This window comes from Nicotiana tabacum, chromosome 19 (genome assembly GCF_000715075.1).
Source record: "Nicotiana tabacum cultivar K326 chromosome 19, ASM71507v2, whole genome shotgun sequence".
NCBI lineage: Eukaryota > Viridiplantae > Streptophyta > Magnoliopsida > Solanales > Solanaceae > Nicotiana > Nicotiana tabacum.
In genome coordinates, this window is record NC_134098.1 from 98,296,017 (window position 1) to 98,319,807 (window position 23,791).

Sequence of the window (23,791 nt, forward strand, 5' to 3'; positions counted from 1 at the left end):
TAACTTTAAATATGTAAGCTATTTATATTTTTTTTAATTATAATATTTTGTCATATACGAGTTTCTCATAGATGATATGTTTCAATAAATATCTTTTACGGTAGAATTTAAACTCAGAAATAAATATGAGCAGAATATTAAAAGGGCGGTGAAAAGAAAAAAAGAATATTAAAAGGGCGAGCGCGCTAAGGAAAGCGAAGAAACAGCTCCCGCCGACTCGTTCGTATAAATAGCTTAGGGTTTGAGAAGAAACAAGGATCGCCCTTCACTCCTCTCCGCCTAGGGTTCTACCACCGCGAAGCTGAACCAATGGCATTTTGGGGTAAAATTTTCTCTACTGTTTTCTACTGCTATTTTTATCATTCATTACTGCGTTTAACATTAGAGCCACGCTTGCTACCCCATTTGAATCCATAAATATTATGTGCGGCAATTTTTCTGTTTTTGTTTTTTAAATAGGAATTGAAGTGAAACCTGGAAAACCAGTCACTCATTCTTTTGAGAATGCGAGAGGAAGGCTCCGAATTTCTCAGGTGATTTATATATAAATTAATTAAATCTCAGATTCTCAATGTTATAGACTTATAGCTAAATTTGAAGTGGGTCTTTAAATTTCTGAGTTTTAAGTAAAGCGAGTTGAACATCAATACGGGCTATGTAATTTAAACTACTATAATCTTAATTTTATGTACTCCTTGTCCCGATTTATATGTCAGTCTCTCCATTTTGGGATGTCCCAAATTATTTTAATTTCTATACAGCTTGAACTTTGATGTAATATTTTCCACATCAAATTAATTTTGCAAACACTACTTTAATACTTTCTTCAAGTATCACGAACATAATATATTGGTCAAATTGATTACTAATTGTGCTTTATGTCGAGTCGTGTACTGTTATATAAAATGAAATGGAGTGAGTTGTTTCGACTTCACATAACAAAGCAAAAAGATTAGACGAAGGGAAAAAGTTTGCAAGAAGCTCAAAAGCAAAGATTAAGTTTTCTTTTGGGTCAAACTAGGATTCCATTTATGATGCATATTCATTTTTTGTTGAGGATAACCAGGAGATTGACCACTTTTAGCTCCTTGTTCTGTGTGTTGTGGCATTTCAGGCAACATTGGGAATTGGCAATGTTGAAACTAAAAGTTTGGTACAGTGTAATGTGGGGAACAAGAGTCCCGTTTTCCTCTGTGCTTTGTTACCTAACAAGACAGAGTCGTGCCATTTGGATCTAGAGTTCGAGGAGGCAGATGATGTGGTTTTTTCTGTTCTTGGTCCAAGAACTGTTTACCTGACTGGTTACTATGTGGGTAACAGTGGACGCGCAAATGTAAACAGCGATACAGAGTCGTTTGGGGAGGATATTGTAGATACAGAAACAGGGGAATCCTGCCACGGCACTGATGAGGACGAGTATGATGATAGCTTTATCAACGACGGTGAACCAGAAATATCCCCACCTTCACCTGCTTCAAGCAGCGGAGGTATCTTTTTACTCACATGTGAACATGCAAGATTGAAGCTATCAATTGTTCCTTAAATTTGAATATGACTTCTGCCCCTACCCTTTGGAACTGCTTATCTCCTTGAGTGTGGGATATGATAGTCCACTGGGATCTCTCCTTTCCTTAAACAAACAAAAAAGGGATTGTAGGGAAGATTGCTAATCCCCTCACTTTCTCCAAGTGTAATATTTTGATACAAATGATCCTGCTGGTGTCTGAGTTTCTCTTCTCAATATTTTTTTCCCCGATAATGTACACTAGGTACCTGCATCTCCCACTAGTACAGGTATCAGGTAGTATGTCCACCAAGGGTTAGATAGATAGGAAAAAAAATCACCTAGCTTTTTTTCTGTCTGCTAGGATTCAGACCCTGGCCTCCTTCATCGGCTGCTGAGCCACACCCTTGGGGCTAGTCTCTTATCATTATTTATTCCGAATTTCTATTCGTCTAATAATTTTCTTGGTGTTTCCAGTTCAAGTAGACGATGAGAACCTGTCAGACAATAAGCTTCACAAAAACAATAGCAACCATAAAAGGCTTAGAAAGAAGTACCAAGTAAGTGAGTCCGAAGATGAGGATATCTTACAGGACGAAAATGAAGACAATTGTCTCTTATCTGCACTTAAGAAGAAAGCTGATGTGAAGGCTCAAACATCAGAAGATAATCAAAAGAATGACATGCTAAGTGCCAAGGCTCCTCATAGGACAGAAAATGGTGGCACAGTTGAACATGAAAAGGCAAAGTAAGTCACACTTAAGCAACTACTGATTTCTCTGACTGCAGTAACCTTTTTTGGCTTGATGTGGTACATTATACTATTTAGAAGAAAATAAGGGGATCGAGTATGATAGGAGCTTCTCCCTCAAAAATCACTTTTTCTCTAATCTACATTTTCCCATGAACTCCACAATACCTTGCTGAAAGTTTTCAATGTATAGTTTTTCCTTGATCCACACAAGGTACTCAATATCTACCAAAGGAAATTCTACATCGAATTGTTTCATATTATCTCTAGCTTTGAGCCACATACCTTGGTAGTTGGGAGTTAGCTTGAAGAATTTTGTTTAATTGTTCTTTTCTTATATCCGTTGTGGCATGTGGACTTGTTTCCAGTTCATGATTGTTTGCCAGAGCATGCTAAGTATTAAGATGACTAGCATCTGGCAGGTGAGTTCTCGAGTAATCTGGAAAAGGAAAAATGAATAGAAGCTATTCCTTAATACGTGCATGTTATCCGCTCCTCTCTGCTTTATGGGCATGCATACATGTGGAATGTTCTTTTCCTTTATTCTGTCCGTTCAAGGGAACACTGCTTCATTGCTTGCCTCTAGCAAAGGTTCTAACTTTCTCCCTGCTTATTTTGCTCCTCTTAGTGAACACAGACATGAAAATAGCATTAAATCAAGCAAGAAGAGGAAACAGCCTGAGGGCAATGGTAGTAAACTTCTTGAAAACAAAGAGGATAACGCAAAGCTGGTGGATGCTGGGACGGCAATGATTAATACGTAAGATGTTGATTTATTTTTTAATGTAAATGTTTGCATATTTGAGTCACTGATTTATCCACCACCTATGCACTGATCAAGTTATTTTTTCAGTAGGTTATTTATACACCTCATTACCCTTCTAATTTTTTCCAAGCTACGATACTCTGGCAGGAAAGATGGCCAATTTGATACTCTGGAGCCTCCAGCGGAGGAGGATTCTAAACGCGGTCCAAAATCAAAGAAAAGAAAACATTCCGTGGAAGCCAAATCTGTTGAAAGCCATGATACAAAAGCTGATATCACCCTTAAAGAGGGTCAACTGAAACAAGATCCTCTAAAAGCTGGTCAGCAGGATGAGGATCCAGTAGCAATTGCAATAGATGAAGATCAAAAACTGACAATCAATAAGTGAGTTTTTCAATGGTTAATTAGCAGTGTTGTTTTCTCCAAAACTCCGCTAAATCCTGATCCTGCCTACTGTCTGAAGCTCTGAATAAGGCACCCTACCATTGTCAAAGATCTTTTTTGTTGAGAGGAAATAGGTTGGAAAGACCTGAATCTTCTTTGAACTAGTAAATATTATATCTTATGCCAATTCTGATAAACATACTCTCACATCATGCAGTTTCCTTTCTCCCTGATTCCCTATGCAAGGTTGAATGCTAAAGCCTCCTAGAATTTGTCTTTAAGGTCTACTTTTGGTTATAATAGTTGACCACTTCATGCATGCAGAAGCATTGATGGAAAGTCTGACTCCGTAGCTGATGGGCACCAATTGGATAAGAAAATTAAAAAGAAGAAGAAAAAGAAGACTAAAGCTCAGGAGGACTGTATGGTTAACATTGATCTTCCGGTTCTGCAAGAGAATGAAATGAATAGACAATCTGTGGATGTTGAGGACAAGAGTCTGAAGGTCAAGTCTACTGTAATAAGGACTTTATCTAACGGTTTGACCATTGAAGAGCTTGCAACGGGTGAACCCGATGGAAAATTGGCCGCTCCAGGAAAGAAGGTAATTTACTCGAGAATTTATAGTTATTTCAAACTATTAATGTAACATTAAGCAGCCCTACCTGAGAAAGAATACAATCTCAACATTGCCTGTTGCACAGATCAAAGTTTATTACACTGGCAAGCTAAAGGAGAATGGACAGATTTTTTACTCAAATATTGGGAAGTCTCCATATAAGTTTCGGCTAGGTACTCACAGGACTCTTAGAAGAACCTACTTTGTTTTCGTGAACCTTTGTTAAACTCTGCTTTTCCTTTTTATTTTTGAAGGCGACAAAGGCATCATAGAGGGATGGAACCTTGGTCTTGACGGTAAAAGCAGTGATGAGTAGATCTGATATCTCATTTCTTATTTAATTCTTTTCTTTCGCATCTGCAGCTACTAATCCTTATATTATGTTTCTATAACAGGCATGCGTGTGGGTGATAAAAGAAGGCTCACAATCCCGCCATCAATGGGGTATGCTGCACATTCAGCTTCTGAAGATATCTTTTCGAAAACAAATCCCTCACCGTGCTTCCCAATCATTCTTTTGAAAGTTCCTCCTTCCAAAATCTTGGTTCCTCTACTGAGTGCACACACTCACGCATGTAATTTCCTTCTGGCTTTGAATAATTCTTGTTATTTTTGTTCTTGCAGCTACGGTAATCAGGGAGCTGAGGAGAATATCCCACCAAACTCGTGGTTGGTGTATGATGTTGAATTGATTGGAGTCCGTCGATAAATCCAGCTTAGGCATTATTCATTCCTGGGGGGAAGATCATCTGTAGGGAACTTATCGTTTCTTGAAATTTTGTCACGTGAACTCTCTGTGGACGTTGGTGCTGAGGCAGGTTCTAGACAGAATTAGCGACAGAAGTTACAACCACTTTCTTCATTACCAGGACAGACTTGTTGAGGAAAAGCTACTAAGGCAAAACTTTCCATGTATTTGGGTAGTAATATTTTTGAGCGTGTGAGAGACAAGAAAAATGGTACAAGCCAGCCTCTCCACCTTCTTTGCAGGTGGGGATTTTTGCATACCTGGTTGTGTTCTTGATTCTCTAATGGAAATTATCTGATGATACGTAATTTGGGTTGTTTTAGTGAGCTTTCCTAGCTGAAAGAATTATTTTACTTTTAGAGATAGTGTCGTTAGAAGTATAAATAATTTGATCTCCGTATAATATTTGTGTGATTTACATGAAGTTTTCATTCCGGTATAAGATCTTGGATAACTAATAGGAGTATAATTTATGTATAACTACTTGAATGTTTTATTTCCATTTGTGGAATTAAGTAGTGGAAAATAGACGTATCACTAGTTCTGGTACAACTTTTATAAAGGTTAGAATGTGGGATAAGAATAATGCTTTAGCAATGTATAGTTTAAGAGTATTTAAAGTCAAAAATATCTTAAATCAGACAATTCCTAGATAATAATTTATGCATTAGGATTGAATTAGACAATTCCTGCATAATAATCCATGCAATAGGATTATGGAAAAAGTCCAAGTTGGCCCCTCAAACATTATGGTCCATATTCGCCATCTATTAATAGCGGAGGTTAGAGTTGCCCTTGTTGCTACAAGAATGAACTAGATTTGCCCTCATTGATTAAGGGCACAAGCTTTTCAACACATGGATCTTTCATACAAAGAGAAGATGGTCAAATTTGCTCTTGGACTATACAAAATAGTCCCAAATTTGCTTTCATATAGTAACAATTACTGCATTATTATTTACCTCTTCTATAGTGCAGTAAATATTTATCCAGCGAAGTTTGGATCAAACAAACTATTTTCTTGGTGCATAGCAACCACTCTAAAGCTCAGAAATTTCAGCGTCGACCGACTTTCAAACACAAAGCTATTATTTGAGAGCGACTATACAGTGTCATTTTCTCCAAAAATTTCATCAAACGGCCTCCATGCAGTCACTCAAATGAGCACTAGTAAGAAAATTCTGGTTGGAATATGCCTTTAACGATTCTCTATTCACTTTATGCCAGTTGGAGAAAATTCTCGTTGAAATTCTGCAAATATGCTTCAGGCGCTACATGGCTCCTTGTTAGATAAGCCTCAGCCAATGGAGAGAGAAAATAAAATCTCAAACCAGGAAACCATCTGTCATTGCCAGTTGTTTAGGTTCCCATCTCCCATTGATGCTTCAGTGGCTATTGTAGCAAACAAAAGAGAGGTGATAAATATCACTGGGCAATTTTTATACCTTGCTAAAAACAAGCACGAACATTGCATCTACAGGATAACTTCCATCTTGAAAGAGCACCAATCATTTAAAAATTGGACTTTGAACAACCAAAAGAACAAACTTGAGGATGGAATAATAAAATAAAGCTCATCAAGGTCTAAGATTCATCTTCACCAGACCCTTCTCTTTCCTTTCCTCTTATTCTAAACCTCCCTTCCCCTTCGCCGCACAAAATAAGTTGAGAATCTTTTTTACCAAGTGTCATTTCTTGCTGAAAATGCTAATTGCCTGTACATCACACAATATGCATCTCTAGGTTTCCTTTTCTATTTTCCTCCCAGGAATATACTCATAATATCATCCTCTGCTTTAGCCTCTGATTTCACATTTTGCGAGTCAGGTTCAGGCTTGACCATAAAGCTTCTGGCCTCGTCTTCTGGAATTTCACTGATAAATCCAGCACAACAAGAAGTAAATATGGAGCTAGAGCAATGTCAGTAGTTCAATATATTAAAGAAATTAGAAGTATGACAAGACCTGTCTGGAGCTTCCGTCTTGGTTATCAAGGTCATGCCATGAGATGCAAGATATTGACAAAAATTTCTCAGGTCTTTTTCTTGGCAGAATTTATACAGGTGGCACAGGAAATCATTGAACTGCTTTGGTTCCTAAACAGGTAAAATTAGCGTTGCTTCGTTAGTTAAAATGGGCTCTTAGCACAGATAATCAATATTTAACTAGCTACAAAAAGAGAAGACAGAAACGTACTTGCTCAAGGATGCAACCTCTGCGTAGAGCCACTAAACATTCCAATGCTTTATCATATGTATCCCCTTCACAAGAATTCTCCACAAGATCAAAGGTCTTATTTTTCATATCCTGAATGGCCTTATTAATCCATCCTGCATTATCTCTTCGAGACATCATCTCCTCAAAGTCTTTAACAGGATTTATGTCTCCAATTTTCTCAACTTTGTCTTTGGATGAGTATCCTATGGAGTCAATAGCCTTGGCATCAGCATCTTTGTCGAACTCTTCTCCTTCCCCATCTGATCCGGGAGGTCTCTCTTTCATAATTCTTCTAGTTGATTTTTTCAGCTGCACGTTAGTGATATATAAAAGTTGATAAGACTTTAAAAACCTCCATCGCTGGACTATTCTAGAATGTCTAATTTGAATAAAGGATGAATAATGAAAGTTACCTTTGGATTCTCTTTTAGTTCAAAAGACCTATGGAATTCCTCTATGATGGACTTATGTCGAGAAAGAAGTTCAACATCAGGTTCTGTTATCTTTCTGAGGGTTTCATCAAGTGGAGGAACAGCTGCATCCGGGTGCTTTGACTTCAAGTCAAGATAGCGGTAGTAACGCTGGATATTTGCAGAATCGTAGTTTTTAGAAACTCAGTGCAAAAGGCAGTTATAGAGCGCAATCAGAATTCTTAAGTTATGATTTTTCTTATTTCACATTAGGAAAGCCAGAGTTCACAGACAAGCAGCACCATTTATATTCTTAAGACCCGATTCTCCAGGGATTTAAATCACCAGCGTCCTGTTATGCACATATATTTAATATGAAGTACCACCTAGAACCTTATAACATGGAGTTATGGAAGTGATTAATTTTTTTTTGAGAATGAATTATGGAAGTGATTAATCAAATCAAGTTATCCACCTAAGCAGTGAAAAGGTTGTCAATACCAACTAAAAGACAGTTATGACTCACTAACAACATGAACGAGCATTCTACCTTATTACTTTAAACCAAATTCAGCGATAAAAGAAAGTATGAAATGTTAATGCATCAGTTTGCTAATTACTACAATGACTGTGACCAACTGGCAAGAACAAATTTTAACAATAATATTTCTATATTCAGGCAACTCTTCACAAAAAAATGCAGATGATGCTCTCAATCAGTGACCTAAGTGAAAGGGTAGTTTCAAACTTAAATATTACAATGATATCCTGCAAACAGCATGACAACATACCTCCAGAACAGGATTAGGTGTAAAGTCAGGTGGCAAAATTTCCTGTTTTCCAGGTGGTGCAAGATCCAACATCTGAACCAATTTATCTGCTGCCTCTTGTTGCTTTTCATTTGGCTGCATTGATGAAGGCAGATTGCTGAAAGAAGGAAACTGGAACTCCCGAACATCCTCAGCAAAGGGAAGAATATTGAAGTAAAATGAATCAGGCTGCCAAAGCAATGATCATGAGAATGTCAACAATCTAAAAATGGAATATCCACAAAAACAAGTGAAAAGAGCAATCAAAAGTTGAAAATTTAAACCATACAGCATTATCCTTGTCAGAGACACTTGGTGTTAGGACCCCAACAACAACATTACCCTGTCCTTGCCTCCATACACATCGGACAATTGCTACTTTGTTCATTTCCTTCATTGCCCTTGCCAAAGCAGAAAGTGCAAGGATGGCCTTTTTGTTGCCAGGTTCGGCTATGAAGATATTTACATCTTTCAGGTAGTAATGCCTGAGTACATGGACTATCACTGTGAGAAGATTGGAGAGATAAACGACACAAGAAATTCCCTATAAATCAAATGTTAACCAGAACAAGCTGTGTATATAGTACTCAAGAAGCCAAAATATACCGCATTATATTTGAAGCATCCGTGAATCCTAGAAGCTTCACACTTTTCTCAGGTTTGAACTTTACAGCCTCCCACTCAGCAGAGGATATAGGAACTACTTGAGGTCCATACCGAAAACCTTTAATCCTTTGTTCTGGTGGCACAACTTTGTTAGGGTCTTCTATGCTTTTATATTCGTAATCAACCTTGATTTCATGAGTGGCAAATTTGTCTGTGGGAGGAGCCTTCTCAGAGTACTTTTTTAGAGTGGGAAACTTCTCTTCAGATGTTTTCTTGTAAACCCATACCTAGTAAGAAAAACATTTATTAGAGACTAAACCTCCGCGCCAAACTATCTCCAAAACAGAATATTAAGGAAAAGGAAAAAGAGATGTGCACATAAAATTAGCAGATTAGGGACCAAAGGGGATACATATTAGGTGTACAATTCTAAAGTTACTATCCTACTCTTTTGCTAGACTCCTATAAAATTCTTACAACCTCCATATATGGTCATCGGATAAAACAGCTTCCAGATGAGAGTATATTATCCGATCTGATTATCACAAAAAATGTGCTGATTCGTTAAAAAGTGAAAACAGCTTCCAGAAGAGAGTAAATCACCCAATCTGATTATCACAAAAAATGTGCTGATTCTTTAAAAATTGACGTTCTGGGAGGATAGTTTTATTGACACTATATATGACAGACTCCTGAGAAAAGTCATACAGAGGTAATGCAAAGACAATGAGTCAAGATTTATTAGGAATGAAGGCATTTGTTATCTTTCAAACCAGATGTAGAGAAATTCCTCCTTTTCTTCAAACAAATCAAGGAAAATCATAACCTCAGTTCAATGGACGTTTCAGACATTTGACTAGGATTTCTTTTCCTTTTCGAAGTAATAGCTAGAAGGTTTGAAACAGAGAAAATTACTTTATAGCCTATAATGGAAAAAACAAAAAGGTAAAAGACACAATTCTGAGTCACATTGCAGAGACACAGTTTGGTCTGTCTCACTTGGAAAAAATTCAGTAAATAGGGGAAATTCAAAGAAGAAAAAAGCAAAAAAGAAAAAAGCTTTTTTTTGTCAGTAGAAAAAGGTAAAGAAACTACATTGGAAAAAAAGAAGAGTAAATCAGCATAAGTTTCTTAATTCTCACCTTGATCTTCAATTGTGAGCTTATTTCAAAATCGCCTCTGTATATCGTGACTGGTGATATATTACGAGTTCTAAGTGCACCTAACAAAGAAGTTGGATTTTCCACATATACTATTTTTGAGGAAGATTTATTCGAGAATACTGATAATAGAACATCATTTTCTTTCATAACTCTCCTATTCATTTCCAAATCTTGTTTCATTCTAACAATTACGCAGTCCATCTTCATGCCTTGTGCTGCCATCTGTGTAGCAATGGTGTTTACTTGATCTTCTTTTGTTCCTTCAAATGGATCTTTGATGGGAGAAATAGCATTTGTAATAAGGCAAAGACGTTTCTTCCCCTTGTTGGTTTGTCCAAACTTTTTAATCAGCATGTCCATTCCGACAACAATCGCATCAAGAACTATTAAAGATAGTTAAGGAATCAAGAACTCAAGATCATCATGAGCATAAAAACAACAGTTAGATTACCAGTATGAAATCACATGCCACAAGCCCACAACTATAGTGTCAAAAAATGCCAGTGAATAGGCGACAACAGAACTAACCAGCGTAGAAACACAAGTTCCACAGCCGAATAGGCACTCTATGGGATGAATAGCTATTATACATTATATGGCCTACTCTATTTGTGGAGAACTCAATTATTGTCTAATAGATATTAACTACAGTAATAATGTTTTCTTTTGAAACCTGATTTCAGTTGCCACCGACACTAACATAGCTGTGTGTATGAGCATATGCATTTTATGTCAATCATAATAGTGTGAAGCAGATGAATCAACATAGAGGAAACAGTATGTTGAGAAAAGAGAGGCAATGACTTGAAAACAAGTTGCATGCCTAACAACTTTACTAGTCCAAGCTATATCACAAGTCAATAATTATAGAGGATACAATCTCCGGGAACACTTCCTCGTGGAAGGTTTTGTGGAGCATCAACAAGATCTTCATCTACAACTTTGATATTCCGCAGAACGGTCACGTGTTCGTACCCACCTACTTCCTCTGTCAATTCGTTCTTGGTATCTAGGAAAAAAATACATATATAGGTCATCTGATGACACTTCCAACAGCAATGCTAAGAGACAGATGTTTTACCACAACAAATTCTAGAAAGAAATGGGCAACCATACAAACATGATGTACACAAGTCCAACAACCCGTGCTCCTCTAATAAGAAGGCAAGGAAAAAAGGAAAAACTACACAAAGTGTGTTTGGTATGATTGAAAATGCTTTCCTTCATAAAATAGGTTTGCTATCTTGAACTATAGAAAGTATTTTCTACCAAAAGGGAAAAAATGACTTCCGTCGCTTATGGGCAGAAGTCATTTTACTTTACAAATAACTCTTAGACTATATCACTTGTTTCAACTAAGACTTAGACATTGTTATCAAACTTTAATACACAAAAATATCACCAAAACATTATCCTAATACTCTGTTCTTCGCCATAAGGATTTTAATAATCACTTACCCTTATATTCAAACCAACACTAGAAAATAATCTAGAAATAATGATTTCCTGATAAAATAACATTTTCCACTATGAAATATTTAATCCATGTCAAATGCATCAGCAGCCACTGTGCAAAAGACTTACCTGCAGTTCCAAATAAGACAAACCCCACTTCATCGTATCTGCTAAAAATCAGCTACATGCACAAAAGCACAAAATGTGACTTTTTTACTGGATATGTAGAAAATTAACAGTTTAGCAAAAATTGAAACAAGAAGAAAGTCAAAGGTGAAAACGCACTACCTTCTTCTGTATCAACAATGAGCAAACTTTTCCAATCTCAGGTAAAACTGAATGCATAGAAGGACCCACATCTATCACCAATACTACCGCTTCCTGTGCCAAAAAAAAAAAAAGCCAAACCCAGAAATAATTTTAGTATGTAATAAGAATCTATAAATCTAATCTATTTTTCAAGAATAAAAAGGAAGTAAAGCAGAAATTGATGAAATTAATAGAGGGTATGAAAAAATAACGAAGGAAGAAGAAGATTAAAGACTGAAAATTACCTTATTACGGGCCATTTTGAAGAGGAGCACAAGGGAAAATAGTGTTCCAGTATTCCTTATGAGTAATTTTGGAAAGTAGAGAAAGTGCTCAAAGGGCTGTTTGGTTCTTCTTCCCGCTCCCTGGTTGAATACTCCGCAGTTTATCAAAACTTGCAGCGGAATTTTCACAAAGTTCTAGTACTATTAAGTATTTGAAAAATGAAGAAAGGGAGAATTCATACATTAACCCCCCCCCCCCCCCCCCCCCCATAAGTTGAAAAATATCCATATCCTCCAAATGAAGCATCATTTATGAACTTTTTATTTTTTTGGGAACAATAAGTTTCGAAGTTTTTGGTAGTGAATCAAAAGCTTTTTTTGTGTAGCAACAACGGTCAATAACATTGTAGAGTAGAATACTATGTTTTGGTTTCAATTTAAAAGTATTCGGTAGAAAAGTTATCATTTTTAATTGTCCACCTCACATTTCCTAATCTTCTACTTTTTTATTAGTCTCGTTATAACTAGGTTGTTCAAACTGAACCGGAAAATTACACCAGAGGAAAAAGTCAAATCAAATCGATTAAAAAGTCTAACTAGATTTGATTTGATTTGATTTGGTATTGAGTAAAAAAATCTGAACCAAACCGACATATAAATATATAATTTTTATATATACATTTAAGACTTTATATTGAATTTTTTCTAAAAAATATACTCTCATGTGATATAATATTTAATAGAAGTATGAAGTAGTGCGTTCACTTTTTATTTACTTTAAATAATAGTTTGTATCACTTTCTTATCAAGTGTTATTTAAATGCGTCAATTATCTCTTTGTTCTTCCATATTCATGTGTCAAGATTTCTTATATCTTTTTCAAATTTGAAACGGTTCGTTAATTTAAAATTAAATATAACACATCATTATTTAGCTATCATGTTGATTTTTATATTTAATTATTAAACTCGATTAACGTTGAAAGCGTACATAAATGAAAAACTATTGTTAGACGACTAAGAAAATAACTATCATGTGATCATGTGTTACTAAAAAAATTCTCCCATTAGAATATCTTAATAGATCATAAATTTGTCAATTTTTTCAACTTTTACTAAACATATATTCACTTATCAAAACTTTATCTATAACTTTAAGAAAGTAAGATTGAAATAATATTTACATAACAAAAAAAACCCGAAACCCCCATGATAAAAGCGAACCAATCGAAACCGATATAGTTTGTTTGGCTAAGTTTTGATACAAACCGAACCAGTCCGATCCATGTACACTCATAATTATAACAACTTATTTTCGTTGTAGTTCTAAATTTTAATGTAGTTAAAAAGTACTAATGGAAACTGCAATTTCACATCACTTGAAACCATTACACAAAAAATTGCTATATGTTCTTTTCTAAACAATGTTTTTGCACCTAAATTTACTACTATTGGTTCTGGTCAAATATGAAAGTTATACATCTTAAATTCTTAACTTGACATTTCATTCGGTGAGTCATAAAGAAAACACAGTTTTCATTCATACAATATAAAAGCAAGGAGGTGGCCATGTGATAATTAAAATAACAGGATGTTTTTTTCGCTGTGGCAACTAAAGGAATATCCTTATTAATTTTCTCTCCTTTTTTTTTTCCTTCCCAAAATGCTTATAAAGATTGGCAAATGCTCTAAAGAGGTCCTTTTCTAGCGCAATAGGATTCCATTTTCCATTTTGCCTCAGGATTCAAGACTACGGAAAAGCAAAAAAGTAAGAAGAAAACGAAAGTAGCACTAGTCCTCACTTCTCAGTAATGGCTTCAATGGCGTCATCAAATACCCACCATTTTTATCCAAACAAATTCAAAAGTAAAGTATATACTAGTAAATCTTGTTTCTTCCCTTGTATTGTTTCATGTAAGGAGCAGGAGCAGCAACAACCATGGCAAGATGAAAGCACCAAACAAATGGGTCGCAGGTACTCCCCCTCCAAAAAAAAACTCCCACCACCACCCTCTCCCTGGGAAAGACAAACCCCATGAACCCTTTTGTGTTTAGTCTGAAACTATGAATCTGCAACATCAAAATCTTTCCTTTTGATGGGCATAGCACTCAATCTAGCTCATTGGTATATCCGTATATGTAGGGAAATAATACTAAGGAGCAGTGAAATTGCAGTTCTTGGAGCCCTCTTCAACTTCAGGCATGTGTTTTTTTTCTTCCTCAATGTATTCTCCTAGCTGCATTTCTCACCTTCAAATTTCTTATCTGTTTGGTGCTGAAGCCTTCTTGATATCTTTTAGCAACCAATTAATTAATCTGTTTTCAAGACTTAACAATTAGTCCCTATAGTCCACAACTACTGGTTAATATTTTGAAATTTCTTTTGCTGCTTGAGTAATTTGTTTAGATATTTTTAGATCTGCAACCAATAGTCTAAGGACCCGTTTGGTAATAGATTTTGCCAAAATAAACTTGGGTTTTATTTGTCAAACACATGTTTGGCCATAGATTTTGCCTACATTTTGGTCAAAACCCAAATCTCAAATCCCAAAACCAGCTCAATAGATGGTTTTGAGCCAAAATATCACTATTATATTTTTAAAAAATTACCCCAAACTTTTGTATTTTATAAAAGAGCCCACCATTTATTATTTTGTAACGATGTTTCTTCGTCTTCCCAATTAGTGTATCATGTAGTTCATCATAATTTTGTATCAAATTTATTTATGTTCAAGACTATGGTTTGCGATAATATAATGAATGTCATTGATAATGGTATTGTTGGGTATTTGTGATAGTTTTTAGAAATTATGGGTATAAGTCATGTTTCATATTTTTCCAAACCAAACTTCACCCAAAACAGATGTCCAAACACATTTTCATCTTCAACCCAAACTTCATCCAAATCAGATTTTTCAGAATAAATTTGGGAATCTATGCCGAAACGCTAGCTAACTAGCTTCAAAAATCAGCTTATTTTGCTAATTGTTTTTTCTTAAAAGTGTTTTTAGCGTATTTTTTTCTTAAAGTTTTTTGTTTCAAAAGAACTTTTGGTGAGAATGAACAATTATTATTTGACCAAATTTTTAAAAATTGTTCTCAAAAATATTTTTTTAAAAAGTGCTTTTGTAAATAAGTTACTTTTTTGTGCTTCTCCAAAACTGTTTGACCAAACACTTTTAACCTTTGAAAAAAAGTACTTCTTGGATTCGAGAAGGTTGGGCTATTAAGAATGTCTGATCTGTTTGGCATTTATTTAACTTGGACCAAGGTAAATTGAGTAGAAAAGATTGAATCTTGTTTTTGGTGATGCAGTGGTAAAAAGCCAAATTACTTGGGTGTTCAGAAGAATCCACTTGGTCTAGCTCTTTGTCCAGCCACCAACAATTGTGTTTCTACTTCTGAGAACATCAGTGATGCTACCCACTATGCACCTCCTTGGTAATTTTTCTTTTGGCGGAATACCTACAAATTTCCTAAACTTCACGCGAATTATTAGTTACACCCCTAAATTATTCATGGTCTTAATTACCTCCCTGAACTTGGCCTTTTGAGAGCCATTACCTCCCTGGACATTGATGTGGCAAAGAGTGTGAGTGCACTCTCTTTTAAGCGCATGAGAGTGAAGAAAAATTGAAAAATTAACTTTCAAGTAGGTTATTTTTTAACTTTTAATTATCATATAGTCATATATAATGATTAATTTGTTACAACTATGTATTTCTTCTTGCTTCATCTTAATATATAATGTGAAGTTTACTCTAACTTTTATTCTTTTTAATTTCTTCTATAGATATAATGTCTATTTGTTCCAACTGCATATTTTTTTTTTATTTGGGCCAAATTTGTAAAAGTTTGGTTGGAACTCCATCATTTTAGCCAAATAGAAAACTTTTAGCAAAAAAATAGAGTGCTAGTTGTGTATTTTCTGTTATTTTTTTCTTTAGATATAATGTCTATTTATTTTAATTGTGTATTTTTATTTTCGAGTCAAATCAGTAAAAAAAGGCTACAACTCCATTATTTTTTACCAAATAAAATGGTATAGCCAAAATAATGCAATGAAAATTATTTCAACTGTATATTTTTACTCTTTCCGGTAATATCTGTAAAAAAAAAAATATAAATTTTTAGAGCTCCATAATTTTGAGCTATATAAAAAGTTATAGCCAAAATAATAAAAATCAAACTATATATTTCTTATATCTTTTTAGATGTTTTGACTATTTATTTCAACTTTATATCTTTATTTTCAAGTCAAATTCAAAAAATAATAACTAAAACTTTATTATTTTTAGCTAAATAAAAAAAAATTAGCCTAAATAATGCAGTTCTAGCCAAGTTTTATTATAAATATTTTTCGAAAAAGATTATCTAAAAAAGTAACACACTTAAAAAGGTATAAAATATATTTTATTTTTCAAAAAATGGCACATGGACATGAAAATACACGTGGCAGGCGATTGCATACCACTTTTCTAGAATGAGATCATCCAAGGAGTAACTGCTATCGAATAACCAAGTATAGGGTGTAACAAATAATAAGTGCCAAGTTTAGGGGGTTTTAAGGTATTTTGCCTTTTTCTTTGCTCTCTATCTCTATCATCATAAAAGTGCACATACAATGAAAAAGTGCACTATCAATTTGCAGATGGAAATTGTGCACATTAATGTGATAGGTACAAGCCGACATTTGAATCCAAGGGCCTCCCTTTTTTGACCTTTTCTTTTACTAGAATCACAATGGCTGATCTTGGGTGTAAATTAATTTGTGGGCCCCGCCTGGTCCTGGACAAGAGAAGTTTAATTTGCAGTCCATCTGGTCCATCAAAAACTACAAGATGTAACAGGCTAACGTTCAAGATGAAATGGATGCTTTAGATCCATTATTATACCCAAGAATCAGTATGTTCTTCCATGTAAGCATCTTGGAGGACAGACTGTTCTTTTAGTTTAGGATAGTTCACCAATATGCAACCCACAAGAACTTACAATTTTCTTTTTAAATGACAAAAAGGAAAGGAAGATGAGAAAAAAGAAAAGAAATGAAAAGGAAATGATAAAATTGAAGTGTACAGGATCAGCCATTATTAATGCATACTGAAAAGAGATGTTAAAATGTTGGTGCTTTGATTCTGACCAGGAACTATAACCCTGATGGAAAACGTGGTAATGTCAGCAGAGAGAAGGCAATGGAGGAACTCCTTCAAGTGGTAAGGGTCTCAAAACCTGTCGTCATCAGAACAAGTAGTGGAACAATATATGTCACTTACCAAACTATTAATCTGCATCATTCTGCAGCTAAAAACTCTAACAAGACTAGGAATTTTTTAATCCTATTAGAGATTTATATGCTAGTAGAAAATGTAGATAACTTCTACGCTAAAAGAAACTAATTATTTAAAGTATTGGACTGAACAGACTTAAATGGTGTGACATGGACAGTGAAAATTCATCAATTCGACCCCAACTTGCTTGAATTGAGTCTTAGTTGTTGTTGTATTCCGCAGCTAAAATCAACAAAACCAGACAAGTTCTCTCCAAAAATAGTGGAGAAGAAAGACGATTATGTGCGCGTGGAATATGAAAGTCCTATCTTGGGGGTAAGTCTTAGAAGTTCGAATTGCTCAGTTAAACACATCATACTCCGCAGGCACTACTGAACAAGTACATGTTATTACAGTTTGTAGATGATATGGAGTTCTGGTTCCCGCCAGGCAAGAAACCAATTGTACAGTATCGATCAGCATCTCGCTTGGGGAATTATGACTTTGATGCTAATAGAAAGAGAATCAAGGTGTGAATATACATAGTACTAAACACTTTTTTGCTGTTCTTGTTCTTTCCAACAATGGCATCCCCCTTTAAGTTATTGGCTAATCTGGTCATATGAAACAGGCCCTGAGATTGCAATTAGAGAAGAACGGATGGGTGTCAGAAGACGCCGTCTGAAAGGTGTGATCTTCATATATGAGCACTTATTCTTTCTTCTTAGCAGGGGCGGACCCACCTTGTACGAAGGGTTTCAGTTGAACCCGCTTCATCCGAAAAATTAATTTATTTTTACTTGCGAATTTCATCAAAAAAACATGAAAGGGATAGATATTAATGTACTTGAACCCACCTGACACAAACATAGTCAAGTGGGTTCAAAATAAGTCCATGGTTGGGAGTTCGAACCTCCGCTAAGGCACAGAATTGAAGCATCTTTTCTTTAGCTTTGCCCTTTTTGCTAAACATGTATTTTGAACACACATTTGAATTCATTTTCCACTTCATCACTTTTGTTATAGTCGTAGGAGTATATTATTTTGTTTATTATTGGCTTGTCCTTGCAGCTCCTTTTCTTGTCTTTCTTTTTATGATTCCTTGCTATTCTTATTAAACTTCATTTTAGTTCAAAAAAATTTAAAGCTTTCTACAAAGTGAATTTTGGTTCTCTTTTTCATAAGTTTTGCTAAAAGAATGAGAGTGCTTTGTTGAAATTACTTGTAATCTTTTAATTTAATTTAGTTTAGTTTATATTGAAATTGTTAATTTGTGTTATACTCAAAGTTTTAGCTTGGCGTGCAATATCTTTTTCTTTAATCATTTTGGATTAATTAGTTTAGTTTAAAACTCTTTTTTGCCGTGTCTTTTGTTTGTAACTTTGTACGTTATATTTCTTAAAGGTATAATACGATTTTTAAGTTGGTTAAACACTTTTTTGGTTAAAATTGCTAAATTTTCTGAAATGAAATTTGTTAGTTTATATAGATAAATTTTAAATATTTAAAAAAATATTTTCCCAACTTTTTTTTTAAAAAAATGACTTCATTTTGAAGTCGTGATGGAAATAAAAAAAGGGAGCATTGCGCAAATGGTGTTTATTGGTGCATTTATACAATTGACTACCGCGATCTATAACTGAACCCGCCACTGCTTCTTAGCACGACAAATAAGATCATCTATTGAAAACAGATTGACTCATGAATTGAGCCTCCTTAGCTTATTTTGGAAAGCTTAATAGAAGGATGAAATAATGTCAATATTCAGATTTCAGACCAACATATTAGCTTTTGAAATTCTGATGAACACCCTTTACCGCTTCAACAGATGTTAGGCCTTCAGTTGTTGAGGCTGCATTTTACCAAAAGAACAAGCTGCAAATCGTCATAGACGCATATAATCTGTGTCAAATGGTTGGTAACTGCTAGTGATTTCTTGGTTGCATGTCAAATTATTTCCCTTCAACCAAAATAGCAGGCATCATCCCAAGATTGGTGGACAGATATAAGTATTTGGGTCAATGTTTGAGAGTATATAATAACCATTAGAGGACACAAATCAATCACAAATTAATTTCATCACGAACCGTCTGTAATTAAGTTTTACTGGCTTTGACATGCAAAACTGACACATCCAAACATGAACTTAAGGGATTGTACGAAAGCAAATAGATACTGGACAGCCACTGAATGAGAATAACTTCAAAACTTGCGTGTAGTATAATGTCTTTTTGTGTTGCTGATGCAAAACAAATTTTCACCAAAAATATCACACAAAAATATATCAATAGATATTGCTTTTCCTTGAGCAAGAGAACTCAACCAGAGGTCACAACTTCGATCCACCATTACATGTACTCAGTTTTTAACATGTTAAATTTCTGTTCAGCTCGCAAGTAAACTTGTCAAGATTGAAGTTGATACACATGCTACCACATAGAAGGAGATAGAAGATCTTTTGCTATTTTATTATCGTATGTGTCAACGCATTAATCATAAAAATTCTCTATTCTGGCAAAGTCACTAAGAAGATTTTTTTTTATGAAACTAACATTTTAGTAGTTCCTCCACTTTCTGTCATGGTGAGCAAACATTTTAGGAACTATTTTTGTTAAATAAATTTCTGTACGTAATAGTAATTTAGTACGAACTCTGCAGAACTGCCAAGGAGCAATGGTCCCTCTACATCATAACTATGTAATTTTGATATATAATAGGATTTAACCAATAAAAAAAACTATTCATTCCAATACTTAATAAATAAATATAAATTTTTAACTTTAACAATTTTAGGTCAATATTATTAAATCAAAAAAAAAAACTATTAGAAACAAATGATGGAAAATAATTAACATGTATAACTAATCGCAAGCTATTAACATATGAAAAGAAAAAAAAATATAAAGCGGAGAAAGAGGTGGGAAAAGTGAAGAAAGCAGAAGAGAAGGAGAAGGTGGAGAAAGGCCATGATAGGCGATCTACTCTCATGGCTTCTTGCCTTCTTCCTTGTCGTTGCCGTTCTCGCCGCAGTCCTCTACCAGGTTTATTCAAATTTTATCTCTTATCTTTTTCTATGTCAATTAATATTCCCTATCTGATACGCCTTTGTAAATCTTTTGGCTGTTTAAGTCATTGAAACTGGAAAAAGATGATAACTTTTCCCTTTGAAGCGTTAAGAGAGGTTAACCTAAGAAGCTTAAAAAAGCATGTCAATTTGATGAGCTTTTTCGTTCTTTTCATGGATGATGATGGTGTAAGCTAGATTTGTTAGCTATACTGTTTCTATCATCTTGTATCAGTCGACCTAGAAATCCATAAGTGACAAATATGTCTATTGTTAAATCTACTAGTCAGAGTTCACTGGCACAATGTTGTTAACCTTGAACATTAGCTGCTTGCTTTTTTTCTACTCAATGCTCTTCTTTCTATTGTTCTTTTCTGTTTATCTTTTTTAGGGTCAATAAATATTACATTTGGATTTATTTACTGCAGGTCATGTGCTTGGCGGATCTTGAAAATGATTATGTCAACCCTTATGATTCAGCATCCGAGATTAACGAACTTGTGGTTCCAGAATTTGTTCTGCAAGGAGCACTATGCTTCGTACATCTTGCGATGGGGCATTGGTTTATGTGTCTGATCTGTCTCCCATACTTATATTATGACGTTAAGGTGTAAGTCTTTTAAATGAATTATGTAGCACTGCTAACCCCTTCCTGCTGCTTCTTGGCATTGGCATCCCAAAATGGTCTGACAAGTGATGTTAACTTTTTGATTAGCTATACTGATCGTCGCCACTTGCTAGATGTAACTGAGATTTTCAATCAGCTACCATGGGAAAAGAAGATTCGGTTGTATAAACTTGGATACCTTGGGATACTCCTTGTCTTTTCTATAATCAGGTATAGTGCTGTTCCTTTTTCTTGTTCCTTGTTTTAGTACAAGCTGTTCCGTTTTTGTTGGAACTTCTAAACCTAATTTACTTATGCTGTATGTTGATTTTAGTATGGTCTGGAGCATTGTGTCTGAATGAAGAATGAGGAATTGATGCTCTCACCAAGGTTCCCTGGTTCCTCTCTCTGTGGTATGGCTCTGTAAATTTGCATAAGGGAAAAGATAGAGGACATTAACTTTCTCTTCATATAACCAGTATTGGCTCTCACAAGAGCTATTGCTCTTCAAGTTCTCTTAATTTCTTTTAAAATTTTTGTTTGTAGATGTAAATATTTCCCCATATCTTCAACAAGCAGTATTTTGGTTTCTACATGAGATCATTTTTAATTTAACCTTTTACTGTGTGAAAGATGGAGTATAGTCATCTCTTCAAACTAGACGCACTTCCACTTTTTCAAACTCTCATTTACTCTACCGAATACCAAAAGCAATGTTTGCTCCACCTGCCCCTTTAACTAACTTTTTTTTTTCTTGGTGTAAAGTTTCCAACTATTGTTAACCATGCTATAATCCACAGTATAGATGTTATTAGATCATATAATGACGTTTTATGTGAAAATCTAGGTGCTATTGCAGATGCCTATTTTCTTGAACTCATGATGGGTGAGCTTTAAGTTATGGTCTAGAATATTGTATTTGTATTCTTCAAGTATGAAATTTTCATGTATATTGTTGTGCAGCAAGTGGTGGAACACTTTTCCAAATAAATTACTCACTTGCTGGACACTTTTCCGAATAAATTACTTCTTTACATGCGAAACCAAGTATACCTAAATCTCTCTGTTTCAAATGACTGATTCAAGTAACTAACTTTTACTTGATCCTTGAACTACCTGTTCAAATTGCGCACAGTTTCTGTGAGAATAGCTTCGGAGTTAAAGTTCCTTGGACAGTTTGGTTTTTATTTGGTCATGTTTGATCACATGCTATGGGATGGTGTAGGACCAAAAGTGGTTTCCTTATTGGTTTAAATTATTGATTCTCAGGAAAGCTAGTTAGCCTATGCCATTATGCCTTTGACTTGTGGTAAATCTGGCATTTGCTGTAAGCTGATATGGTTTACGGTTCTGTTATAAACTACTAGTTCCTAATACTCCAAAAAGAGAAAAAGGGTTATCCTTCGTCCACATATATACTACCAGGTGCAACAAAGATCAAGTAACTGTAAAAATTCTAATGAGAAACATACGATGCTACTTCTCTAGTGGGGATAAAGAAAGAGAAAAGAGGAAAACACACAAACTAGAAAAAATACAATCTGGAAAGATGTATTTGGACCTTGCCAATCAGTTGCAGATCAGGGATGAATTTGCATTTTGAGCAAAGCAAGAACATGAAGGCTTTGCTGTGCATGCTCATTTTTGCCATGTTTACTCCACCAGTTACACTTTATCCCGGGGGGGATTTACCCAACCAAACATCTTTTATAGGCAAAACAAATTTGTTATTTTATCTCAGATGTCTCAACACTCCAGTCATAACATTCAATGACTTATTGGTAGCAGTGGCGGACGCACGTGGTGGCAAGCGCGTGGTGGCAAGCGGGTTCAATTGAACCCGCTTCATCAAAAAATAATACTGTGTATATGTATAAATTAGGATTAAAGCTGCGTAAATTTTGTATAAATATTTTATTTGAACCCACTTGACAACTACTATTTTACGACTAAAGTTATGTACTTCTAAGATTGAACCCGCTTGCACAAAATTCTGGGTTCGCCACTGATTGGTAGGTCACTTAGAACCCACCAGAAGAAATATGGGAGAAAAGCAGATCTGTTTAGGATTTATTATTTAAGCCTTGAACTGCTAACTTGGTGAAGATGTATTACATTTTTCAATTTCTCGGAGCTACAGTTGTAAAGGACCTTTTGCCAATTCTGGGAACTATAATTATAAATGACCTAAGCATCTGTGGCATAAACTTGTGGAATTATTTTCTAAATATTTTCTTCCCCTTTCTCAGGTTTGATGAATTGATGAAAGTGAGATACTCTGGGCAGTATATGTTGGAGCTGGCTTCTGTTGGTTTTCTCAGTAATGATGCCATTTTTGCTGAGAATGATGCTGATTGATGGGCTGGAGAATTATTCCAATTTAAGGAAAGGATTGGTTGTCCTCAACTTGGGAAAACATATTGACGTTGATTATTAAGATATTATTAATCACTATCATTGATGCTGTTTATCTTTATTTTTTAAAATAATGAAGTGCTTATCTTATTACTTAAGATATCTTATAATCTTTTAGTTAGAGATAGGATTATTAGTTCAAAATAGTCATTTCAATTACTTCCTCGTAGAAAAGACTAGTCTTTTCAGTTAATTAGAAATAGAGTTCAGGTTGTCAGTTGTAAGTAAGTTCTATCATGGACATGAATAATATTTGGTAAATTGATAATCTTCTGATCCCTTTTTGTCCATCCTTTCTCCCTTCTTCCTTTTTTTCCCCTATTCCTTTTCATTCTTCTCTTCTCTCGCCAAGACTTAGACAAATAGAAAAAGATTACCTAATTTTTGTCGTGCCTCTGCTGATACTGTCCTCAAATGTTAAACAAGCTCAACCTCAAGCTCAAGTGATATAAGCTTTGATAGAACTTGGACTTGA

General features: G+C 34.9%; 4 protein-coding genes across 6 annotated transcripts; 3 read left to right on the top strand and 1 right to left on the bottom strand.

Annotated features, from left to right (window-relative positions):
* Positions 1 to 118: 118 nt before the first annotated feature.
* On the top strand, positions 119 to 5,080 carry LOC107831339 (peptidyl-prolyl cis-trans isomerase FKBP43). Its single transcript, XM_016659102.2, has 11 exons — positions 119 to 322; positions 460 to 533; positions 1,115 to 1,487; positions 1,982 to 2,252; positions 2,884 to 3,015; positions 3,169 to 3,405; positions 3,730 to 4,009; positions 4,110 to 4,197; positions 4,279 to 4,320; positions 4,420 to 4,468; positions 4,649 to 5,080. The coding sequence occupies exons 1-11, from the start codon at positions 310 to 312 to the stop codon at positions 4,731 to 4,733; spliced, it is 1,644 nt and encodes a 547-aa protein (XP_016514588.1). The 5' UTR covers positions 119 to 309; the 3' UTR covers positions 4,734 to 5,080.
* Positions 5,081 to 6,258: 1,178 nt separating this feature from the next.
* LOC107831338 (ATP-dependent DNA helicase 2 subunit KU80) lies at positions 6,259 to 12,229 on the bottom strand. The gene is made up of 12 exons (XM_016659100.2): positions 11,986 to 12,229; positions 11,720 to 11,812; positions 11,561 to 11,612; positions 10,854 to 10,985; positions 9,956 to 10,359; positions 8,814 to 9,100; positions 8,497 to 8,692; positions 8,190 to 8,396; positions 7,402 to 7,569; positions 6,968 to 7,297; positions 6,737 to 6,867; positions 6,259 to 6,646 (listed from the first exon to the last, which is right to left on the bottom strand). The coding sequence occupies exons 1-12, from the start codon at positions 11,998 to 12,000 to the stop codon at positions 6,526 to 6,528; spliced, it is 2,136 nt and encodes a 711-aa protein (XP_016514586.1). The 5' UTR covers positions 12,001 to 12,229; the 3' UTR covers positions 6,259 to 6,525.
* Positions 12,230 to 13,535: 1,306 nt separating this feature from the next.
* On the top strand, positions 13,536 to 18,281 carry LOC107831337 (uncharacterized). Of its 2 annotated transcripts, XM_016659099.2 has the most exons (8): positions 13,536 to 13,731; positions 13,883 to 13,938; positions 14,107 to 14,163; positions 15,279 to 15,404; positions 17,107 to 17,176; positions 17,474 to 17,566; positions 17,647 to 17,760; positions 17,862 to 18,281. In XM_016659099.2, exons 2-8 carry the CDS (start codon positions 13,928 to 13,930, stop codon positions 17,913 to 17,915), a joined length of 525 nt encoding a protein of 174 aa, XP_016514585.1. In that variant the 5' UTR covers positions 13,536 to 13,731; positions 13,883 to 13,927; the 3' UTR covers positions 17,916 to 18,281. The 2 variants fall into 2 exon arrangements, with proteins under 2 accessions (XP_016514585.1, XP_016514584.1); XM_016659098.2 differs by having other exon boundaries at positions 13,537 to 13,938.
* A 1,832-nt stretch (positions 18,282 to 20,113) lies between these two features.
* On the top strand, positions 20,114 to 23,594 carry LOC107831335 (protein cornichon homolog 4-like). Of its 2 annotated transcripts, none has more exons than XM_016659097.2 (5): positions 20,114 to 20,271; positions 20,723 to 20,904; positions 21,010 to 21,132; positions 21,236 to 21,314; positions 23,151 to 23,594. In XM_016659097.2, the coding sequence occupies exons 1-4, from the start codon at positions 20,197 to 20,199 to the stop codon at positions 21,261 to 21,263; spliced, it is 408 nt and encodes a 135-aa protein (XP_016514583.1). In that variant the 5' UTR covers positions 20,114 to 20,196; the 3' UTR covers positions 21,264 to 21,314; positions 23,151 to 23,594. The 2 variants fall into 2 exon arrangements, with proteins under 2 accessions (XP_016514583.1, XP_075094343.1); XM_075238242.1 differs by lacking the exon at positions 20,114 to 20,271 and adding an exon at positions 20,289 to 20,483.
* Positions 23,595 to 23,791: the final 197 nt, after the last annotated feature.